The sequence below is a fragment of the Epinephelus fuscoguttatus genome, linkage group LG1 (assembly GCF_011397635.1).
Source record: "Epinephelus fuscoguttatus linkage group LG1, E.fuscoguttatus.final_Chr_v1".
NCBI lineage: Eukaryota > Metazoa > Chordata > Actinopteri > Perciformes > Serranidae > Epinephelus > Epinephelus fuscoguttatus.
Window position 1 is genome coordinate 31,869,206 of NC_064752.1, and position 24,697 is coordinate 31,893,902.

Below are 24,697 nucleotides of genomic sequence, written 5' to 3' on the forward strand. Positions count from 1 at the left end.
CTGCTGCCCCATTAGCCCACAACCCTGAATCACATACAGCTTTGGATGGAAGTGTGTTTGGAGTAGGGCTGAACAATATGGAAAAATAATCTATCTAAATGCAATTTTTTAAAGACTAAAAAGTTCCTTATCTTCTGTATTATTCACTATACACAGGCTGTAAATCATTTTGTAGTGAGACCAGCACAAATGACAGGCTCCACCAGTCTAAACATATTTAGATAACTCAAAACCATGTTGTAAACATGTTCTTAACTGTTCCTGCTTCAGCCTGGAGGCTGAGGTTGGGATTTTACAAGTTGTTCTCTAATATTGTCACAGTACCGGTCTTTTAAACTTTCTTACGATACTAGTATAAGAAACTCTTATGATACTATGGCCAAAAACAAGATCTTGGGCACACATAGTAGGATTTTTTTCCTTATTTTTAACAAACTGCACACAGTACTAGAACAGAGAAGGGTTTTTTTTTTTTGATAGTTGTCTCAAGAGCAGAAAACCTTGAATCCAATTGTTGCTGCTGCTGGTGTGCATTGAAAGTACTGTCGAAAGCGTCTCCTGACTTCCCACGACCCACAGGGCTGGCGACGATGATGGACAAAGTTGGAAACGATATGTGCGTTTGGATGTAGTGTTCATTTATTCCTGTCGCACATGATGAATAGAAGCACCTTGAAGTGTTTTCTTCCCTTTACCTCCATCTCTGCTTGTTTCCTGTGTTAGTGTGCACATGTGTGTGTTTGTGCCTTCCCATCCTGTTTCTAAAATTAGACCGGTGAGCAGATGTGGTGCGTTTGAGCGTCCCTTTTGTATGCATGTGTTGCCAAATGTATTCATCCGCATTAGCGAGGCTGTACGTCTGTGGCGGCGCATTCACACAACATCTTGAGCGCTTCTTGAGTCAGCAGTGAAACAGGGTGACGCGGGGCAGGAAAGTGGGTCAGTCATGCCCTCTCCAGGCATGAGGGAGACGGATGGACGGACGGATGGATGGATTGAAGGAGATGACAGCAGCTCAAGGGGTGTGGACGAGGGAAGGAAATAAGGATTTGAAGGATGTAAGGGGGGGGTTAAGTGCGGAGTTACGTAAGAAGGGAGGAAGCAAAGGAAAGGGATGAGAGAGACTTTAGACCTTGGGATGAAAATGAGAGAAGCAAAAAGTGGTGGAAAATACTGGAATGTAAAGTAGTCAACTCAAGGCTGAGATCAGTAGTGGAAATGCACAGAGAGCGATAAAAATGCAGCCTTGAGCTGACGATTAGTCGAGAAAAACTGTTAGATGTTGCCGTAATGTAAAGTCATATTAAGACAGATTATTAAGTATATCAAACTAATGTGTAGGTGTTTCATACAGCAGTTTTATAACACTAATTATGTCTGGAATTCTGACATGATTAGTCAGGACATTTTTTAGTAAATCAACAGAAATGATTCACCAGCAATTTTTTAAATGATTTTTTTTTTTACATTTAATGTCATTTGAACTGAATATTTTGGGGATCTGGGTTGTTGTTTTGACAAAACAGGCACTTCGAAGACAATATTTTGGGCTGTGGGAAATTGTGATGGGCCTTTAAAAATCAATTAATTGGAAAAAAAAACATGCATGTGTTGAAACTATCATGTGCAATAAAGTTTCAATAAAGTCACTTTTCCCCTGTAAAGCTTTTATCTAACCTTAAAATGTGTAGGTTCCTTTCAACATTTGGGGGTGCACATTTGAAACAGAAGGTTTGGGGGTCCTCTGCCTGATTATTTTGAACGCCAAACACTTAATTTCCTGCAGTCTTCCATTTTTATGCAACAATTTGTGCCTTTTCTGCAGCAATTCATGATTTAAATGTCCTTAATTTAGTCAAATTAAAGGTCCTCTGCTGCCTTAATGTTGTTTTGGGGTGGGGGCGTGGTTGCGAGGACAAATGCACATGCTGTAAATATCGAGGCGGATGAAATCTACACCTGTGATTACCTTGATGCAGGATCTGTGTTTAGATCATCTCAAAAATTGAGTTGATCTGTGCAGGCTGCTGTGGTAGTCAGCTTTATTATACAGGATCACTCTTACACACACCTACAGCTACATCAGCAAGTAGTAATCAGTGTAAGCACACACACACACACACTGTCCCTCATACTTAATGATAGTGAGTGACATATGCCCCCTGGTGGCAGAGATAATGAGCTTGCCCTGGTTAATCATAGAGAATAACTGACTCTTCCCCATGTGGCCAATTAGAAGCCAGGAAATCTGTGATGAAGACACAGAGTCCCAACAGCTGGTTGTACAGTTGTAGACAGACAGGAGGAGCGTGCCTCGCTCCGGGTCTGTCTCGAATATGAATACACCTACAGGAAACCTCCCACGTCGCCTGTCTCCACTTTAATCTTTCATTTATTCTTTATTACCGTCTATTTTCCTGTTTCTTCCGCTTTTGTTTAACCTCTCAGGTCTCCGTCCGTACGCCCCCTTGCTTTTATGTACATCTTGTCTGCCTTTAATTTCTCCATCTCCCCTCCTGTTGTTTATGTTACTCCTCCCTCCCTCGCCCTCTCCCGCCCTCCCTCCCCGGCTGTGACCAGTGGTTGGTCTGTCAGTACTGTGTTCACCCACTGTGGGCCTGGGGTGACTTAGCACACTGCCTCTGATTACACCCCAGCAGTCGCCCATTTATCTTGCCGTGAAATGGAATCGGGGGTGGAGAGGGGCCAGGAGATATTATGGTAATACATCTCACCACTGTAAAAGGCCTAATAAACTTGGAAATTTTCAGCTTAGTCATACGTTTATATAGTCGTTCATTTGTAGCTGTGGTAGTAATTTGCTGATGGTCTTTCCTTGACTTTTATTTTAGTGTGACATGTTTGTACAGAATTGCTTTGTTTTATTGTAGCAGTATTTTAACTCTGATCATTTGAAGTGTCTGTACAGAGGATCAGTCATCTGTTATCTTGCTGTATAAATTGATTTTAATGACAGAAACAGTTTAAAACTAGGACATGACATTTAGATTTATACTTCGAGTTACGTCTGAGGTGAACCTCGCCAACTTCCGACACGACTCTGGAGGAGGTGTCCAAAGTTTGAAAATATAATCCTGATAATGTTTGTAAAACACACATTGCAGACATGATGACTTGATATATACTAAGTATATATAAACATATATTTGACTATATATCCAGTATATTACATTGCAGCAGCGGCTATAATTTTAGATCAAAATACAGCATTTTTGACAAATTGGTCTGGATTATCACATTTCAAGGAAGACAGTATGCCCTCTTGGTTGCTTTCTTAACTTATATTTCTTTGTATTTAAATCATACAGTACAGTGGCAAGCATCACATCAGGCTTCTAGATCTAGCAACTCACTTGTACAAGGAGGCAAGTGGTAAAGAAGAATTAAACACATTGTTTTTATCCTTTGCATCTATGACATATTGTATGATATTTCTGATTCAGAAAGTATCAGAAGTATCAGAAATACTTAAATGATCCCGAGGTGAAATTGTAAAATTTACTTCAAGATGAAACATGACAATCAACCTTAGTATTTGTTGTTATTTTGTAACCATTAATACATAAAGCATCTTGTTTAGAGGCAAGTAAAATATGACTCTGGGCTTTCAGACCCACTGGCTTGACTGGGCAAGTATAAAAAAGTAAATTAAATAAAATAAAATTTAAAAAAGATTAACATTGAACCCTGTACTTAAAATATTATTTGAATTATTATTATAAATTATTAAAAAAAATAGTTATTTGGTCTATACAGTGTCAGACAATAGTATAAATTGTCGATCAGTGTTTCCTAAAGCCCCAGGCGACGTCCTGAGTTGTCTTGTTTTGTCCAAAACCCAAATATATTCAGTTCACTGTTACAGAGGAGTAAAAGAGCAAAATAAATAAATAAATAAAATATTCACATTTCAGAGGCTGGAATCAGAGAGTTACTCCAACTCATTAAACAATTATCAAATTAGTTGAATATTAATTTAATAGTTGACAGCTAATCGATTAATCATCACAGCCCTACTTCATTTAAATCATTAAACCAAGAAGGAGTTACTCTATTTTCCAAATGGATTTGATGCTTTAATCAAATTCATGCAGGAGCGCTGCCCTGCTGCTTTTATTTATGGTCGATTTCTCGTGACTGGCTTTTTCTTTTTGCTGACACACGCCTCTTTGCTTGTGTTTGAACATGAAGAGCACTTTGCTAAATGACAGCTGAAGTGTGTGAAGGTTTAATCTTGCGGTGTCCCAGGATCCTCTTATCAGTGTCTGAATGTCTTCCCTGTACACACACTCACTGTGGCCTTACTGTTACATCTCTCACTGACTGTAAACATATTAATTTTTGGCTGTTTGAACCATTAAAGAGTCATTCCTTTAAAATTCTCAGCTGATACTAATACTACCATTGGTCTTGAAATGCCGCCTGTCAATGAGGAGTGGCCGTGATGGAGAGATAATTACCTCCAAAATACTTGTGTCTCACTGGCTTATGCATCAGTCAGTCAATAATCACATCATTAACGGGGCAAATCTCGGCCTTAGAGGATTTTTGCATCAAGGAGAACTGGAATTCACTTTGTTTTTCAAGTTTTGTAAAGATGCAGCTGGGTGTAAAGGAGCTTAAAGCAGCCGTTTGGATGTAGTTTGATCATTTGTTTTTCATATTTCTGGACTTTGATTATTAGTGCTGACAATCTCGTCGACTGCAATACTTGTTGACAATGAATGCAAAACCTTCCTGTGTGTCAGGGGATGATGGATCCTCTAATTCACGAGCCTCTCTGGAGGAATTGGAGAGGCTCACACTGTATGTAGGTATCATCACAAGAATATTAATAACACAGAGAACTTATATTATTCCATGCAGCACCAGGAAATCATAATGCAGGTGCTGAATTATTGTTTATAGTGTCGGAGACTTTGGCTAGCGGGTGCTGATGTTTGCCAAATTGCATCGGTGCTAGTGTTTTGCAAATAATGGCCTTTACAAATACCTGTACAAAAAGGAAAATACATGTGAAACTACTGTACACACATGTACTCATGTAAAAGTCACATGCATGTGCTCCTCTCAATCCACCGTCAGATTGCAGCAGGGAAACTGACGCCTCTGCTGCAGCCCTTTTTCTGCTCTACGTGCTGAAATGAATCCTCAGAGGATTTCTTTTTTCCCCGTGTGGAGGACCACGATCAATGAAAGCAATCTGGAACATAGTAAACAGGCAAGCGGCTCTACACTCACAACCATATAGACATGATTGACAGCGCGTCAGAGATTTAACCCTAACCGTCTTGGTGTTTTTCTATCTCGACTCAACAAGGAGCAGATGTCAAAGGATAAAAATGAGTTTTTGTTGTTCCACAGCTGTGTTGACAAGAGTCTACAAGGTTCTGTGTCTCCGCAGCCTCGACTCCAGTGTGATTGCCTTTGGTCATGTGCTTAATGTAAGGCCCACACATACCGGCAGCTTAGGGAATTTAAAGAAGCACATATTGAACAGCTAAGATATTGAATTTTTCATGTATTCCGTCTGTCTTTAGGCGGTTAATGATTTCTGAAGAATTCTGTAACAATCTCAGGTCCTGTTTATGACACGATCAGGAGTGGATATAGTTCATGTTAGGCTTTGAGTTTTTATTTGCAGTACTGGGGGAAATAGCTCATGCCTTTAAAGCCATATCCAGATACATAATTTCAGTGTCTGAGTGCATTTCCTTCCCTCACATGCAACAGCACAGAGAAACCATCACATAATCCAGGATGCTGGAGAAGGTGTCAGCTCAAACAGATCTTGAAACAAGTGGGATATTAGGACCTGTGATGATATTCAGGCCTTTTTTTAAGCCTTTGACTTATATGACCTATGACTTGGTGCCGTGTAAGGATGTCAGTAGGTTTGGAATTTTTTTTTTAAATGTCTTAAATTCAATTTAATGAATATTAGGCCTAAATTATTACAGTCTTAAATTTGACTTATATTCTAAAAAAAGAAGGACAAGACCTTTGTTTGTTTGTGGAGCCCTAATATGGACTTCTTGGAAACTCATGATTTTGAGTAATTTGAAGCTTTTTGCAAATTATGCACTGCTGTGATTATAATTTTATGTTAATATTTATTTTATTAATTAATTTATGTATTATTATTATTATTATTATTATGATTATTACTACTACTACGTATTTAGTTTATTTAATTTATATATTTTTTTTATTTTTTCTTGCCAGGGTTGCTGATTTTCTTCGTTGAAATGTTACTGTTCACGTTTAATGTTTCGATCTAAATGAATTTATCCGTCTCTAAATGTCTTTTTGTAAAAATAAGTCAAGCTCTTCTGGCTGAAAGTTTTCCCTATGTCACAAATCTTTAAAACCCACCACCGACTCATATGTAGATTTATCGTAATGTAGATTTATCTCTCTTACTCTAATAACCATATTTCTACATAAAACCTACCTGTGCACAGGACTACATATGTACTACTTACCTTCATACTGACATGCAATGCTTGAATAAAAAAAGATGACTTGTCCAAAAATCTGTCTTAAATTTGGTTAGAAACTGTCTTTAAAAAAGTCTTTAAAAGCATTAAATGTAAATATCTGACACCATTAGGCACCCTGCATGTGGCTGTTTTTGTGGCATTAAAATCGTCAAAGTAAAGTGCAACACATTACACAGGGGAGCACATTTATCCTTAAAACTCTGATACATGTGAGTACACCAGTGTTTCTGTGAGGGAGAGCTTCCCTTTGTTTTTGTAATATCCTCTCAGTCCAGACGGGGGCAGCAGACTATGACTGGCTGCAACCATCACCACCCTCACCACAGTCTACACTCATCTGGCAGCTGTTGCTATGGATACAGAGCCCGGCCATTGCTGCGTGATGCAAGCCACATCTAATAGAGGAACATAGGGGGTAGTGTTGAGCTCAGAGACAGGGATGTTCACACACACACACACACACACACACACACACACACACACACACACACACACACACACACACACACACACTTGTCTGCTCAGTGAATATGAGAGATTGGCCTCCACATCTCTGCAGTATGGTTTGGGACTTCTTATTTGAAGAGATACTAAATATAATGCTAGTTTGTCAGCTGCCTTACTTAAAAGAGCTTATAGAAAAGGTATGTTTTGCATTTCATCTGGCTGCAGTGTGGGTCAGTCATCATACATAAACTTTGCTTGGGTCGACAGATCCAACTATGGAGGTTTAGTCATCAGTCATCACCTGGACCTGCACTTAACAAGCTCAGGATAAAGATAAGACCCTTAATGACTGGTCAAGGGTCAGATTTACTTCTCTACATGCCCCCTAATGATTATGACATATGGTTAAGCTCTGATCAGCGGTGATGAAAATGTTAACTGTAGATTGCTGCTGCTGGTCGAAACAATTAAATGGTGATTAGCCCTGATTATCTGATTAACTAGAGCCACGGATGGACTGCTCACTTTAGAGTTGATTACTTAAGACATGACTTTGGACAGCCTCTGCATGTCTCACAGCTAAATTTAACTCGTAGTAGGTCATGTTTGAATGGCACAAATCCATTTGACTTTAAAGCCCACTTCTTTACTATGTCCCACTTTGGAGTAACTAAATTTAGCAATAAACAGCCCACTGAAAGAAGACTTTATTCTAATCATAGCCTCTGCCTGGCAACATGTCCTTTGATGTTAAAAAGACAATTGAAGAGAGGAAGGGGAAAAAAAAAGTTGTTTGTTACCTTGTATGCCAGACTGTTTGTGTATTCTACATCGATACAACACTCAGTGCCCAGCCAAACATGGTGGTGCTGCCAAATCTGACTTGGCTAAGTGTAAAACAGGCTGGCACTCTGGCATATGACTGTGTTTTCTGCTTTGTCACTTAGACTGGTGCTTTGTGTTAAGAGGGTGACTGTGTCTACCATTGCCCAGTGTGCTGATTGAAATCAGAACATTTCTTAGATGCCTCAGCATAAAGAGCTTTTCAGGGATGATTTATGTCAGGGCAGGTCATGTGCTGTAATTTTTATCACTGCTACCTCTAAGTAGAAACTAGTACGCGTAACATTCCCCTGTGTTTCCTACAACCCTTACTGTACAGGCTTTTTTGGCTGTCTCAAATAAAGCTAACCAACACTAAGAGTCTACAGCCATGCTAGCAGCTCTGTGACGCTTATGTGCTTTGAGCTAAATGCTTAAGTCAGTATGCTAGAATGTTCACAATGACAATATAAACATGCCTGGGCTGGGTATTGGTACTCAATTGGTACCCAAAATAAGCCAGTACCAAGTAGTATTGAAACTTCTCCAGGCAAACAATACCTACATTTGATCCTTTTTGTACCTAGATCTTGAAAAAAAATGACTATCCAATCACCATGATCGCAAATGTTATTCGATTAAATGCATCATGTGACTGGCCCACAACCGCAGCTGCTACAAGCCATACAGATTGTTGTGTGATGAAGTCCAGCGAGGTGTATTTGATAGAGTTGGCAGTTCAACATGCTAAGATGCCACCAACATGTTTAAAACTGCAGCGATGCGGGCGCATCATCGGTCCATCGTGGTGAAGAGGGAGCTGAGCCGGAAAGCGAAGCTTTCGATTTACTGGTCCATCAACTTCCCAACCCTCACCTATGGTCATGAGCTCTGGGTAGTGACCATAGGTGAAGAATGAGATTGCGGATACAAGCAGCGGAAATGAGTTTCCTCCGTGGGGTGGCTGGGCTCAGCCTTAGAGATAGAGTGAGGAGCTCAGACATCCGGAGGGAGCTCAGAGTAGAGCCGCTGCTCCTTCGCGTCGAAAAGGGTCAGTTGAGGTGGTTCGGGCATCTGACTAGGATGCCTCCTGGGTGCCTCCCACTGGAGGTGTTTTAGGCACGTCCCACTGGTAGGAGGCCCCGGGGTAGACCCAGAACATGCTGGAGGGATTACATATCTTGTCTGGCCTGGGAATGCCTTGGGGTCCCCCAGGAGGAGCTGGAAAGTGTTGCCGGGGAGAAGGATGTCTGGGGCGCTTTGCTCGCCTGCTGCCCCTGCAACCTGGCCCTGGATAAGCGGATGAAAATGGATGGATGGATGGATGTTTAAAACTATATTAAAATGCCACTGAAAACTACACACCTGTGGTGTTGGGTGACATTTTACGCAACTGAATGCTTTCATTCGCATGATGGGTGTTGAATTAAGTAGAAAAAAAAAGATATCAAATGAAATACTCCATTGGTATTGGTACCATTTTAAGGGTACGGGTATTGGTCATGGTATCGTAATGACGCTTGGACTTAAAGCATGCTGATACTTAGCAGGTATAATGTTAACCAAGTTTACTTATTTGTGTGTTAGCGTGCTGACAGTAAACACAAAGAAAAGTTGATGGGAGTGTGGTTTCTTTTAAGACAAAGTATTGGACATCTTCAAATGTTTACCTAATAATGGCACTAGCTGGAAAGTTAAGGCAGTCTACACAATCTATCCAGTACTTGTGGAGACATTTCACTCAAAACCACAAATGTCAAACTCATGGTTTACATTTGTGGTCCCTCATGCCAGATGGAAAGCCAGATCTGAAAGTCAGGGGAAGGTCAGATGATCACTAAAGTCAGTCGTGTACACCCACTGGGAAACATGTATGTCTTTACAAGTGTTTGTGCCACTTCATCCAGTAGATGTTTTGATAAGTAAAAAGTCTGACCTGCTGGTGGTTCGATAGGAAAAGTCAGGGCATCATTAAAACCACCTGGATTCATCTTCATGGTCCCCAGAGGATGAATCCAGGTGGTTTTAATGATGCCCTGACTTTTCCTATCTGTTCCAAATTTCACAGCAGTCTATCCAGTAGTTGAGATCATTTACTAAACCAAACTGTCAAACTCCAAAATTGTAAATGCATAATCTGCTTGTAAGTTATTATTTGAGGGAAACCCAGATCCTCTTTCTCATGTGAATGTTCCTTTGGAACTACACATACAGCATGCAAAACTTCTATTACTTGACTTCTTCCAGTGAAGTAATGAAGTGAGAGTAAGTTTAGATTCTGGCCTGAGCCCAGGTCTTGAATCGACAACCCTGGCTACGTTTCTACAGTGCACACAAGTAAGATTAATTTCAGGAATGGCAGTCAGGTCATATAAAGAAATCTATGTAGCAGTAATGTAGCTGTAGGTTTTGAATATCAAGCAAGAAAGCAAGCAAGCTCCACTATGTAATAGCACTGCTTGTCTGGAGCGCGAAGGGCCTGCACAACTCCGTGACTCCTGCCATTTCCAAATCAGCAGAAATCGGTCAAACCTTTCCTTTCCCACTATGAGCAGGAGGATCAAGTTTCAGTGAAGTTTGGTTTTTCCATGCTGTGAATACAGATGTCAACTGCTAGCGGAGGGTCTGGCTGGTGCCATGTCTGGCTCTGCATGTCTGAGCAGGGCCTTGGCTGGCTGATCAGAGCTGAGGGGTGCAGGGGTGGGCTCACTGGGAGATGCTTGGAAAGTAGTGGAGCTTTTCACATTTCGGCTGTGTCTAAAACTCTTTTGATGTGTTGTGTGGCTTATTCTGATGTGCTTTCTGTGTGACACGCTCTGCCTCTCTCTCCCTCCCTTTCATAAACCCCTTCTCCCCCACTTCCCTTCTGCCATGGATTGCGTGTCTCCTTCTAAAAATCTTACTTGTTTTAGGGGGCTTATGGAAAATCTATAACAGGTGGGCTGTGTTTGAAGGATATGTCTTTTCTAATTATCTGTTTGCAGAGGGATTTGGGCGGGTGGCCGCTGGGCCAAATGTTTTCCCAACCAAGCCCTGCTGCCTGCATACCTCCTATTCTTGCCCTGGTTGATTTAGATAATCAACCAGTTAAAAAATGAACTACACACATGATCAGCCACCTGGAATTGGTCATGAATTGTACGTCAAAAATGTGCTACACAATATTTGATATCAAATACAGGGAATAATGAGTCCACCACGAGACACCTGTGCTGATAAGACCCAATATAAATCTCAGCTATAAAAGGAACAGTCTATGTTTTAGGCATCTCGGCTATGGCTTTGTATTAGCATGTATCTGACACAATGATATGTATCATGATACAGGGGTTATGATTCTAGATATTGCAATGCATTGCAATACTATTAGCAAGTTTATATATTGAAATTTTTAAATCTAATTTCAGGAAAACTGTTACAGTATAAAAAATACACCACCACAGTCAACGTTACCACTCTATTAATTAAGAATTGATAGTGGTTTGAGAATTAATACAGTATCACAGAACATATTATCGCAATACTCAAGTGTATCGATATTTTCTTACACCCCTAATCTTGGGTCTATATTGTTTTTAGATTGATCTTATCAAGTCAGCTTACATCCAATTTTTGGATCAGTACAGTTCCCTTTGTTTGACATCAGGGCCAGCATGCCTTGTCATCGCAGTATCAAAACAAAGCAAGGCACCAGAGTAGCAGTTAATGGGCTTATGGTGTTAACATACTCGCCATTGGTTTGACAGAGCTGACCAGCTGCCTTATAGGCTTAAATGTAGGTGAGTGGTGATCTTCTTGACCTTCTTGCACAACATATGACTGACAGATTGCTGGTAAAGCATCCACAGAATATTGATCTCTAAGACAACACAGTGGACTGTAATTGTACTTTGGTTGGATCAAGCCAGACCCAGTTCAGAGCCAAGCAAAAGACTGAAATCCACACATTGTGGGTGCACTTAAGGAGAGTGGTTTTAAAGCAGTCTGCTGTTATTTTAACGAGTGGAGAGGAAAAAGAAAAGAGAAAGGAAATGTGGTGGAAAGGTATTTGACCTCAGACCAGAAACAACATATTGTGTTGGGTAGCCGCAAAATGAGTTTGAGTTGACTCCCAGACCTCATGCATACTTTGGTCCTGGCCAACACCTAAGCACAGGCCACTGAAAAGCTAGTGGTCAGTTATCTTCCACTCCTGGTGAGGGCATTGAGGACACTGTTAAAGGCAGTGTGCAAATACTTAAACTGTCCATTATGGGTGACCTAATAATCCATGAACTGTGACACTGGACAAACTGCTTCATGCTATGTCTAAATCCATCATCACTGTAGTGTCAGGTGTTAATCCCAACCTGGTCCATGTCAGGCACTTACAGTTAAATACCTTCACACCAGGTGCTGATCAGTAGGCATCCCGTTATTCTCTGTCAGCACTTCATGACTGCAAAGTGGCCAAAAACGGTGGGAGGACAGATAGCGCAATCTACTGAATCAACACGTCCCTAAGTGATTACCTTCCCCTCATTCATCAGTGCAGCAGTTTTTTTTTCCAGGCCCCGTCATTCACACTGTTGTGCCTTTGAAGGATTTCTGCTCATTTTCATTAAAACAATGTTGTTTTCATCAAGATAAGCACACACACAAAGAGAGAGTGAGGGGAAGACAGAATCTACAGAACTGGATTAAAGCTTATGTAATAGCTCCTTGAGGTGCTGTTGCTTGCACGCCAGTGATCAACCAACCACCCAGGAGGCCTGAGTTAACTTCCTTAAACACTGTTCACATTTTCCACTGTACGACATTAACTTTTTTTTATTACTCTTTCCTTTTTCTTAAGTTCTGGCTCATCTGTAAGTGCTAAGAACATTTTACCAAACAAAATATTGTCATTATTTCATCATTTTTGTCATTATAGCACATAGCCAGCCTTTTTTATTCGTCAGCATTCCTTTATTTTAATGGACAAAACTCATCTAACTTGACCCAACCTAGAAGCTCACTCATCTCTGTCACGACTCAGTCTTATAAGTTAACTTGGCGTTTTAACGAACATTTTACAAGGTCATAATTGGTTCAAGGGTCAGACTAAATGACACAGCTCACCATTGTAAACCCATGTACCATGTGGCATAGTACTACTTGCCCATAAACAAGCCAGTTTGATCAACATAAAGTACAAAAAAAGCCCTCGGTCTGTGACCAAAGATGCTAGAGATGCTTCTGTGACCAAAAATGATTCAGCAGTTTTGGAGCTTGACCCACACTATGGAGTAACAGAATGAATGTTTTGGCCTCTTCATCATCAGTTTTGACAATTCTGTTTACAGTCTTTTCCTTGCAAGTCCCCCAGTTTCCTGAAAGCGCAATAATAAGATCACTGCAGTGGCCCTTTAACAATACCAGGGAAAATATGTGTAACGAGACATTGTGGTGATGCTAGAATTGGTGAAGATGTGAATAAAGGGAAATACTCTGCAGGGGAATGAGACAAATGTTAAACTTGGGTGTTGATGAACTTTGTAAAGTTGGCTTGCAAATTATAAGGTTGTAGCTGTTTAATGGGACTGTATAGGACCTACCTGTTGTTGTCGATGCCTGAATCCTCCTCAGCAGGACTTTCATCTCTTCCTTTGTGGCCCCCTTGGTAGATCTTTAGTGCTTATCTTGTTACAGATTTCCAAATCCAAAACTCAGACAGGGTCACAATGCCAGCTGGGGGTCTGCTTGCAAGGAATGCCCATTGCTCTCCAGTAACTTGTGTGTACAGGAGCCCCTCAGGGCGTGCATTAGGCTCTCTGCTGGCTCGAGCGTTGGCTTGTGACCTGTTGTGAGGATTACAACCCAGCGATATGGGACAGGGCCAGGAGCAGCTTAGACGGTGGGGCGAAGAGTCAGCCTTTCCTCTCAAACTGTTTAGCAAACAGCCACAGTGTCTATGAGTCTAATATGGTTGTAGACATGGGCCTGCATTCACTAAAGTTATCATGAGCTGTCCCAGCTGGCCACCAATGTTGCTAGACATTGATATTAGGTCGAATTTAAGTTGGGTTACCGATATTCAATGTCAGGACAACATCTAATGCCAATGTTAATTTGACGTACAATGCTGACGTCTCATGCCAACATTAGCTTGACATAGATTAACAACATTTAGATGTAAGGTATGGAGAACAAAACCCAACCTCTGTAAAACAACATAATTTTAGCACACAATGTGACATCTTAACATTGTTAGACATTTAAAATATCATCAACCCGATATTCATTTCAACCAGAGTTTAACATCTGTCCGACATAAAAGTCCAACGTCTTTCTGACCACTCCTTTGCATAAAACAAATTTTACTTTCTAACAATAAAATACAGTAAAATGTATCAAGCCTGGAAATATTCATATTAAATAAAAATATTAATTCATTTGAGAGCTTTGCCTCTGAAAATCCAATTGACCCATTTTTAAAATTAAAAATATGTATTTATAAAGACACAATATCCAAGCATTTAAATACTTATCTTAGGGAATTGTCGCTTTAAGTTAAAAGCATCACAGTAGGTGTTTTTCTCTGAAAACATTTGTAGAGATGGATTTCCACCAGGGTTGTATATTGACATTTTAATTGTAGTGCGAGCCTGACAGCTTCCAAACCAGACGGTGACAATCTGATAAGTAGTAATGTGACCATTTTACATCTCACCCACTCTTGTTGCTAATGTTGATATTGAATGACAGACATCTTGGGTCACATTAAAATAAAAAGCAGTCATATCATGTCTGTGGGATGTGCGTGTTGTGATTTAATTGTATTTTCATTGTATGAACCTACAATCATTCTGCCAACCAGTGCAGAATGCTCTTCTGTACTATGCTAACAATCTCGATCATCTTATTAAACACACACACACACACACACACACACACACACACACACACACACACATACAGACACATACACACAGTTTCCATGGAAACAGGATCCAGGGCCTTTTATGACTGGTTGTTTGCCCAAGACAACTAAAAATGGTCTCAGCAGCAGCTATGCAAAGATGGGAGATAAATCATTTGGATAATAAATAATTGAACACGTTACCTAACATAGAACGTGATAAGATGTTTGTTGTTGCCTGAAGGGGTATTATTATTGAATTTACATCATGGTTTTGCCATATTCATCAGGTAAATTCCCTCATTTTTCTTTTTGTGTGACATCATAATGTACATTGTCACTCATTCTGTCTGTTATGTTGTCATAGTGTTGGTGCTGCGTTTGCAGACGCATAGCACCGCCTGTAATGTGGATACTCACTGTAACGACCAAACACACACACACAGACACACATTCAGATTGAAACACACACATACGGACACTTTCCAGCCGCGCTGCCCTTCAGTAGCCTAATGTGTGTCTGAGGTCCAGATGGCGTAGCGGTAGGAGGGCTGATTCACAGTGCTAGCCGTAGTGCTAGCAGTCTTAGTTTTGGCTAGCCCTGACTGGTTGGAGAGGGATAGTCTGCAGCCAGCTACCCCTCTGAGTGACAATGGCAAGTGTATAATTCACGGCCATGCTACTCAACATCTAGTTTTGCCGTGGTTGTAGGATAAACTTGTGTATATCTTTCTGTGGGAGCCAAAATGTGTGGCCGTTTGACACTTCACTGTGAATTATTAAAGTGTCATTTTCCACTCTTACTACGTTCTCATGTCTGCTCGCCTTTTTTAAAAATTGTTTTGATGTCGTTACCACATGCTTCCCTGTTTGTGTCCACAATGACAGGAAGTAAGCTGAACAAGGATCTGAAGCATTACTTGAGCCAGCGCTTCCAGAAATCCTCGCCCGACCACGAACTGCAGCAGACCATCCGAGACAACCTCTACCGTCACGCCGTGCCTTGTGAGTCCCATTTTTCCCTGTTCTTCCCTGTTCCTGTTTTTTTTATCTGCTGCTCTTCTGTCTTCTCCATTTCCTGGCTTTTATATGAGCCATTCTTTCAGTTCCTGTTGATGTGCTGGCTTTACACGCTTTGTTTGTGTGAGTTCCCACTAAACATCATTGTGGCTCCAAAAAAAGGAATTTATTTTGTGAATTTCGTCATGAAAACCCCCCTTGGGTGAGGTCAGTGTAAGCCACTGTCTTGGCTCCGGGCATGATCAGTTTTAGATCCGTGTAATGATTGTGAGTGTAACTGCCTCACACAGACATTTTGGATGGTTATCTAAATAAGCCTGATTATTTCAGTCAGATCCTCGGATAGTTCCAGTTGCATTTTGACCAATATTGGCGGTGCAGTTAGCCAAACTGATTACTTCATATCCTCCTTGGAACTAACCTCATGTTGATCAGTTTTATCACACATCATCCCTTCTCATCCCAAAACGGACATCTCCGCCTGCTTCACAAGCTGATAACAAGCAGTGAGTTGATACAAAATCGGCCACCCTCCATCCATTCACTCAGCATGGTGTTTGCTTCACTAATATTGTCTGATCAGTTAGAGGAAATGTCTGGTGACTCCACAGTGAGCAGGCTGGTAGTTATCTCATGTCCAGGGGATCAATAGCACTAGCAATTATGGGCGCTGCAGCTTCATCTCAGTCGCTCACCCTCTATCAGTAACCAGTATCTCCTCTGCCAGAGCTTGCTGTGTAATCCAGGAATAGAGGCCCGCGTCTTTTGACTTTTTTTTCCTCCTGACTGTCGATATAGCAAAGATCTAAAAGGCACATTTGTTTTTTGATGCTGCATATTTCTCTTGTAGCTGCTGCTGCTCAAAAGCTGAAGCAGATATTTGAAGTGTTTTATTCTTCTCCGCCATGAAAAGCAACCCTTGAAGATGCCGTCGGTGCTAAGGATGTGGCATTATAGCAGTAACAGCATAATAGTGGAGTGATAAAGGCGAAAACTGTGCAACTCCCTTTGTGAGGGAGAGGGTGGGGGCGGAGGAGGGAGGTTGGGGGTGCAGATAAAATAGGGAGATGGTTAGACACCATACTGCATGATACCAATCTCGTATTTTTTTTTTTCTTTTTAACCTTTATTTAACCAGAAAAACCTCTTGAGATTTAAAATCAACTTTTCAAGAGTGTCCTGGCCAAGACAGGCAGCAACATAAGTTACAGACAACATAGAACAGAAATACAGAATAAAAATGTAAAGCTCTAAATCAAGCAATACAAAACACTAAATAAGATTACCACAAAGAAAAGCCAAAAAGTATGAACCATAAAAACGCAAAAACGGCAACTACACGTGATTACAAAGATGAGCTGAGAGACACCGTGATATTGGCATATAAGATTGTGCACAAAAATCCTGCAACAGTGCTTTAAAACAGCTGAGAGGACCCAATGAGCGCGACTTTAAGTCTTTCTGCAGAAGACTCCACAAGGAGCTGCATACATGAATGCTCGTTTGCCAAACTGTGTACGTACCCTTAGTACAGACAACAAAAACATGTTTTTTGAACGAGCATAGCCATTTTCATTTTTTTGCTTAGGGTACACACATAAGTATGCGGGAAGTAGGCCAACAATAGCTTTGTGAACAAGAGAACCCTAATCAATAAGTCTACATGAACCAATCACAGCCAGGCTCATCATGGTCATAACACTTTTGAAGATGGACAGAGGAAAAAGACAAAACAAGTAGAAGTGACTGGGCTGTATGCAAGTTCAATGTATCTTTTTTTCTACTTTCTTTACAGCATTTTAATATTTACTGAATCCAAGTATTTGCAGCTGTGGTACAGCAGCCTCATGTCTTTTACAAGGCACTATATACTACACAACTGCTCATTAGACCTATAACAATATTTCATACATTCCACAATAAACACATATTTGTAGTATCAAAATTAAATCCTGTGTAAACAAACTTGATCAAAACTTAAAGCAGCTTTTGTGTTGGTAATTACTTTGCACTTTCTCCATCACCATACATTTTCCAAAGCATATTGGATTTTTTTTTTGTTTGTTTTGCAGTTAATTTCAGACTTGAAGTGGAGCCCCTCTCATTTCTCCAAACCCATGTTTTTCCTTTAATGGTTCTCATCCGGTGGCTTTTCAATTAGTTTATTCGCAGCCCTCTCACGCAAATTACTATCTGTATTCAGGGGGCTTGTTTAAGGGACTTTATCTGCATTACCTCCACTGCCATATGTCAGCCAGACAGTGGTGGAGGATGGGGGTCTGGCCATAATGGCCATTTTAATCACTGAGTGGTCCATGGCACAGTAGTAAAAACCATGGTGTTGTTTGCAGTAAACAAAGCATGAAGGTGTTCCCCAGGCCATATGTTTTATAGGACTGTTATTTTTGTTGTTGTCATGCACTCTTAGAGGAGTGTGAGACTCTCACTGGAATATTAAATTTACAAATAATGTGCTTTGGCTTAATTTTTTACTTGGTGTTATGGGAGGACATGTTAGAGTCGGCACAGTCCATTAATAAGTACTCTCTTCTGTCCTTCACACTCACAGAATAATACAAGGCCAACACAGCAACTGTGTAGGAAAGCATTTTAATGTATTGAGAGGTAAGGCATGAGTGAGATGGATTTGCTGTGACTGTTTTGGCCTGTGATTGTGAGAGGTCAGTGTGTGTCCATGTCGATGTATGCCCAAAGGTTGTTTGAAGCATGGTCTGTGTGCATGTGTAGGTGTAGGTGTGATTAGTGCACAGCGAGCAGGTGGGGAAACAGATGGAGAAGTGTGTGGATGTTGGGGCTTTTCCTGCCTCTAATTCAGGCAAAGTGGTAACTTGGCTCAACCAGCTCTTCTGTACATTCACGTGACCCACTCTGGTACACAATATTATAAACAATAGTCTAGTAAACTTTATTAATTTGAGCCAAATTCAAATGTAATTGTTAAGTTTGGCTGAAATAAGAAAATGAAACATTTCAGGGCTCAAAATACCACATGCATATGCACAGTGGTGCACATAAAATTTGAGCTGTGCACATAATTCTCAGCTCTACATGCATCGGTGCATGTAACTTGGTACAGACAATATGTTGTGCAGGGCAGCCACTTATGTAAGTGACACTTGTCACACACTCACACACTTTTCGTCCATTTTCTCACACAGTGAAAACAAATCCATAACCGATACTGTTGTGGCAGGACAAGAGGATACTAGGAGCACGCGGACAGACAGGACGTAGCAGCACAAACGGTGATTAATTTGACTGCAGTGTTTTACGGCTCACTTGACCACTGTTGTCCAGTAGGCTGCTGCTTGGATTTCGTCTGTTCCTGCTGGTACTTGCAGCCAAAAGGACAGAGAAAGACTCGCATTATGGCAACAATGTATTACACATCATATATTAAATAAGTCTCGCTGAATATATAACGTCACCAGCAAAGTGCTAATATGATAGAAACAGTTTCTGTATTAGGTTTGCTGAGAAGCTCAATGGATTTACGCCAAAAATTTCCCCACAACAACATACAATTGCATACAAAACTGTACATTACTGTTCATGGAAAGTCGGTGCAAAGGATATTTAATTACGTTATAAATGTCCTCATTTTCAAACTTTCATGAATTAGATAAATGTTTTTCCTCAGAGGTTTCCTGAAATCTTCAGTGTAATGCTCATAGCTCTTAGAGTTCCTCATATTTGAATTGTCATAAGGAAAATAAACTGTTGCAGTGGTCAGTGTTGGATTTCTATGACCCGTGGTTGTGGTGGTAGTGCTGACGAGAAGGAGAGATACACCAAATGGTTCAGTAAAAGCATTTTGGTGCATACTGTTAAAAGCTGAATGCACAAACGCATGTATACAGAAAAAAAACATGTTTTGAGCCCTACATTTTTGGCTTCAGTCAACAGGCCATACCTGAAAATACTGATTGTTTTTCAGCTGTGTTACAGCTAGGGCTGCCACTAATGATTATTTTCATTGTCGACTAATCTGTCGATTATTTCTTTGATTAGTCGACTAATCATTTCATCAAAAAATGCGTTAAAATGTTGGAAAATGCTGGTCTGTCTCGCCCAAACCCCAAAATTACGTCATCTAATATCTTGTTTCATACTCACGCCAAAGGGTTTTAGTTCACAGTCACGGGAGAGTGTGTAAAGCTGCCAATATCTGAACGTAAGAAGCTGCAGTAAGAGTATTTTGGGGTACTTTTATAGTACTTTTCTATGAAAAATGACTCAAACCGATTAGTCGACTACTAAAATAGTCACCGATTATTTTAACAGTCGATTAGTCATCGATTAGTCGACTAATCGTGGCAGCCCTAGTTACAGCTGCAGTTGGAGAAAAAAATTGTGCAACAATAAAAAATATGTACACATATTTGAATTCTAAAAACATTTTTCCAAATTGAAAGCTTGTATGTGAAATATTATTTTAATTAATATGTCAGTGATAGATTCATTTCAATTGGGCGGTAATGGAAGACACAAAAGCTTTGACATTTTTCCACTTTTCTTGAGTGGCAGATTCCTCATACAGTCATCGTCTCGGCTAACTCAGGTGTCGGCCTGGGCTTCTCTGATTCAGTGCATCATAATCTAGCTGTTGTTTATTTTCACTTAGTGTCCTAAACAACCAATAGGAGTAACAAAGGAAACAATGGACATTATCCCTCACTGGCTTCCCACTTTTGAGCACTGCCAGTCGTGGTTGTTGGACTGCCATGCTGTAAGCACCACAGCAGGGATTGTGCACAGTTCATCGTGGTAGTGAGTGAATTATCACATTGTTCCACATCCATGCCACCCTTCCAAAACATGTATACTATATGCTGGTCATAAATAGACAGTCAGAGAAATGACTACCTCACGTTGCAGTTTTTTTTTTAGAAAAGCTACCGTGGATCAGGCAATTCAGACCACAACAACGAAAAAAAAGGGGACCGAAATATTCAGAATCGAAATGTATGGATAAATGAATATTGCTGACAACGCTACACTGAAGAATCAGTCTACATATGCCAGTGAAGTTCACCAGAGCTGCCCACCTTTAGGTTGTTCTCTCAGCATGTACCAGTTTCATGAGATGTGTTGTAAACACAGACGAGTCTCCTCACTCACATCTCCAAAAAGCCAGTTGTTCCCATAACCCTGTTAAATTTTGAAGCACAGCACTCTCACCCTCCCCCATCTGCTGAGGCGTCCGTCGGCTTCCCTTGTGGTCACCCCATCCGCGCGTTCAGCATTCCCAATCTCCCATTATCCCTACCAACCCTCCATCCACCCCCCCTCTCTGTCCTGCTCTCATTCCTGACCCCCCCAACTCATGGCACCGCTGCCTCTCGTCCTCTCGCCGCCACTGCTGCTCCCTCTTTCCCTCTGTACAGCTTTTCCTCCCTCTCTCTGCTCATTTTCCCTGCCAGTTGATCGGAGCAGTGGCTAGAAGAAGAAGAGACTTGTGCCTGATTTTAAAGCTCAGCAGTCTGTGTCTACGAGCCTTGAAAAGGGAGCTCTGGTCTCTCCTGCATCTAGGCAAGTAGCAGTGTTGTCTGCTGTGGTTGTTGTGATGCTGATGGCTTGGCGTTCGCTTCTCAAATGAGCGAGGGGTCTGCAGAGGGGTCGTGCTCACATGCGTGTGTGTGATGAATTGCGGGGCTAGCAGCATAGACGATTTGACGACCCGTATATAGGCTAAGAGGACGGCTCGGAGGGAGGTGGGGGCTGAAGCCGCGGGGATGGAGATGGGGGTGGGGTGGAGTTTGGGTGTGGGAGGGGGGACAAGAAGGGGGGATGGGTGGAAAGGAGAGAGAGAGGGAATGGAGAGATGCAAAAACACCCTCTCACACTCAAATGAAGGCTGGCTCTAGCTAGCCAGTAATGCTAACATAAACATACATGTATGACTTGTGGTTGTTCGGGACTTCACTGTGCCATCTGATTTGGGCAGATTCCTGCCTGTGCGTGTGTGTGTCTACAGTTTAAACAAAAGCAGCATCTCTGGGGCTGGTTCGGTTGCATCCACAGATGCAATCACGTTGTGTCACCTGAACAAAAGAAATGCTCTCACTCCCTGTGCCATTCCTGAACAGCAGAAGGTGGTAAATGGAGACAAGGGAAACAAAGAGAAAGGAAGATTTAGAACTTGAGACTCTTTTGGCTTTGTTGACTTTCATCAGGCAGGGAGATGATGCATGTCAGTCAGATACTCTGCCGGTGTCCGCTGTTTGCCACGCAATAAGGGATGTAGTTTTTGTCAAGGCTAGGTAAGCACATTTGCACATGTCTTTGTAATGACAGATCCTTCCTGTCATACCAGTTCTCAGTTGAATGACACCATCCCAAAGCCAAGTTTGCTTTACTCCACACTGGACTTCACCTTACAGCTGACGTGATGGCCACAGTTGGCTGCAACCTTTTTATTGAAACAGTAAATCCAGGATTGGGAGTGGCTGATAAATACAAGGATTGACTCTCTGTTGACCTGAGTGGACACTGTAAAAGTAAGGAGACACTCTTTGTAAGGCAACTTTATTAGCTTCTTGCTAACTCTTGTTAGGCTACTGGTGGCGTGGGCTTGTTTTTCTTCATAAATGGTTAAGTATGTATTATTACATTGTTGTTATTAGCTGGTAGATTATCAATATCTACTCTAGTCTAGCCATTGGGGGGCCACTTTCTGTGTACTCCTGATGCTGGTCCCAAGCACAGTTAAATGGTGAGGGTTGCGTCAGGAAGGGCGTCCAGCGTATAACTTGTGCCAAAACAATGATGCAGAAAACAAACATGTCTGCCATACCGGATCGGTCGAGGCCCAGGTTAACAACGACCGCCTCCAGTGCTGTTGACCAGCAGTGTACCGGTGGAAATTGGACGACTGTTGTTCGAAGACCATCAGGAGGCAGATGATCCGCTGTGGCGACCCCTGAAGGGAGCAGCCGAAAGACAAGAAGACGATACAATATCTAGTCTAATGTCATGGCAAACACACCCCTGGGCGCTTAGTACTGTTACTTCCAGCTTACTCTCTTTTCGGGCTTCCAGATATTGGCTGTCCATACAAATATATGTTAGAGTGAATGTTTGGCTGCCAGGCTAAAGGTTAGGGATTTGGGCCTACCTGTGGCCTTGCTGCTCCAAAACAAATCAGAAGACTGCCACTTGGTCAGCTCGCTGTCCATGGTTCAACACTGCTTAGCATTGGTACTCCATTGACAGTTCATTTATAGACATTAAACACGTTGATAATAACTTGAACCAAAACCTCAGAGGGAAAAGTAGAAAACTCCATCATACGTCTTCCTCATGGCACTCAGAAACATCTTTCCTGAACTGCGGTTCCACACCTGGTCCAAATCGTCTCTCTTAATTTCTTTGGCATGCCCCAAAGTAAACAAAGACTCTACACCTAGGTAAGCCCGAGCTAGAGCCAGGAGCATCATGACTAAGTGTATATCACCAATGTTAAATTTCTGTAAGGCTTATGTGTTATTTTGTGCATGTTGGACAGGCTACATTAACTTAAGATATATTGTGATATACGTTGAAATCTTCCCTCCCATTTTTGCTGTCCTTCCCCTTTATATGTGTTTAAAATCTTGAGTTTAAAGTCTTCAATTCCTGTTTATATGCATGACCACTGAGAAGGGACGAGAAACCAAATGCCACACCCGTATCAGTTTGATTACATTTTGTTAAGGGGATCCCAGCATGCTGCAGGTTGATCAGTGGGAGGCTGTGAGGAAACAATAGAAGTTGAACTGATGCTGGTGGGGATTTTTTTTGTATAGCTAACAGCATTAGGACGATTCAAAGGAATGCTGTCAACCAGAGAGTGAAGGATGGGTGGAGACCCCCAAATTCATAGCCTCTGCTGCCCTACCCACCCACACTCGCTCAATCACTGACACTGTTGCACACAAATGCAGGACGGTAGGCATGGAGGTAGTTCGAGCAAATTATGCCTTTGCCACAGAACAGGCAGTATAGGATGTTTTTCTAAATGTGGATGTTTATTTGTGCCTCTCTGCGTCTGAGTCTGTTTGGACAAATGGGAGAAAGTTCATTTCCATTTATAGAAATGGTGGCTCATACTGTGTTTCCTCACCTGTTACGGGAGTTTGCAGATAATGACGCCTTTTAGTCTGACGAGGGCACAATTAACTGTGTATAATGTCAATATATGAGATATTACATAATTTTAACAATAGATATACACTTCAGCAGTACCACAGGACTGAACGTTTACTTGAAACAAACAAAGTAAATCGTTATAAACAAGAAGTATGACTAATAGTTTGTCTCCCATCTAACTGAAATGAAAGGAGTCTTCTTTTGTATGTCTGATTTTTCCCACAACTGTCCATCCAACAACTTCAAACTTGGGGAGTGTGTTGCTGAGGACCCAAGAAAGTGCAGTGCGAAGTGCAAGCTTTTGAGATCTTCAAGACATATTTAATAGTAGTGCATTATAGAGAAAGGGACATGGGAGATTTTTACTTCTGTCCAATCCCACTCCCACAAAAAAAAATCTCCTGTCCAATCCCACTCCCACAAAAAAAATCTCCTGTCCAGTTCCAATCTCATGAGCGACTAAAACAAAAAATCCTGTCCCTTCCCGATACTGTGTTGTGTTCTTAAAAAATATAGAACATAGCACTTATTTATATCAGAAGTGCATATTTATGTTGACCTATTACAACTAAGCATACTCAATCAACTATTCAGTATAGCAAGGATCTTTTTTAAATTTCTATTGTAATTTTTCTATTTTTATGTTCTTGACTGATGGGGGACTTAGCTTTTATTTCATTTGTTTTTATTATGTTACTGTATGCACCAAATAACAACACAATTCCTTGGCAATAGCTGCTGCTAACGTCACATTGCTGGCTCAATATTACCACTAGGATTCCTGTCTCGTCCCAGTCACGTGATGACAGTAAAATTGACTCCTATTCCGTAGAAATCAAGAGCTAGAAGAACT

General features: G+C 41.2%; 1 protein-coding gene across 7 annotated transcripts in view; it reads left to right on the forward strand.

Moving 5' to 3' along the window:
• The window catches only part of magi1b (membrane associated guanylate kinase, WW and PDZ domain containing 1b), a 167,721-nt gene that overhangs the window by 60,939 nt on the left and 82,085 nt on the right, over window positions 1-24,697 (forward strand). For all 7 annotated transcript variants that reach the window (XM_049595648.1, XM_049595900.1, XM_049595728.1 and 4 more), the window contains exon 2: window positions 15,562-15,678. In XM_049595648.1, the coding sequence (XP_049451605.1) occupies window positions 15,562-15,678 (117 nt within the window). The remainder of the gene's footprint in view (window positions 1-15,561; window positions 15,679-24,697) is intronic.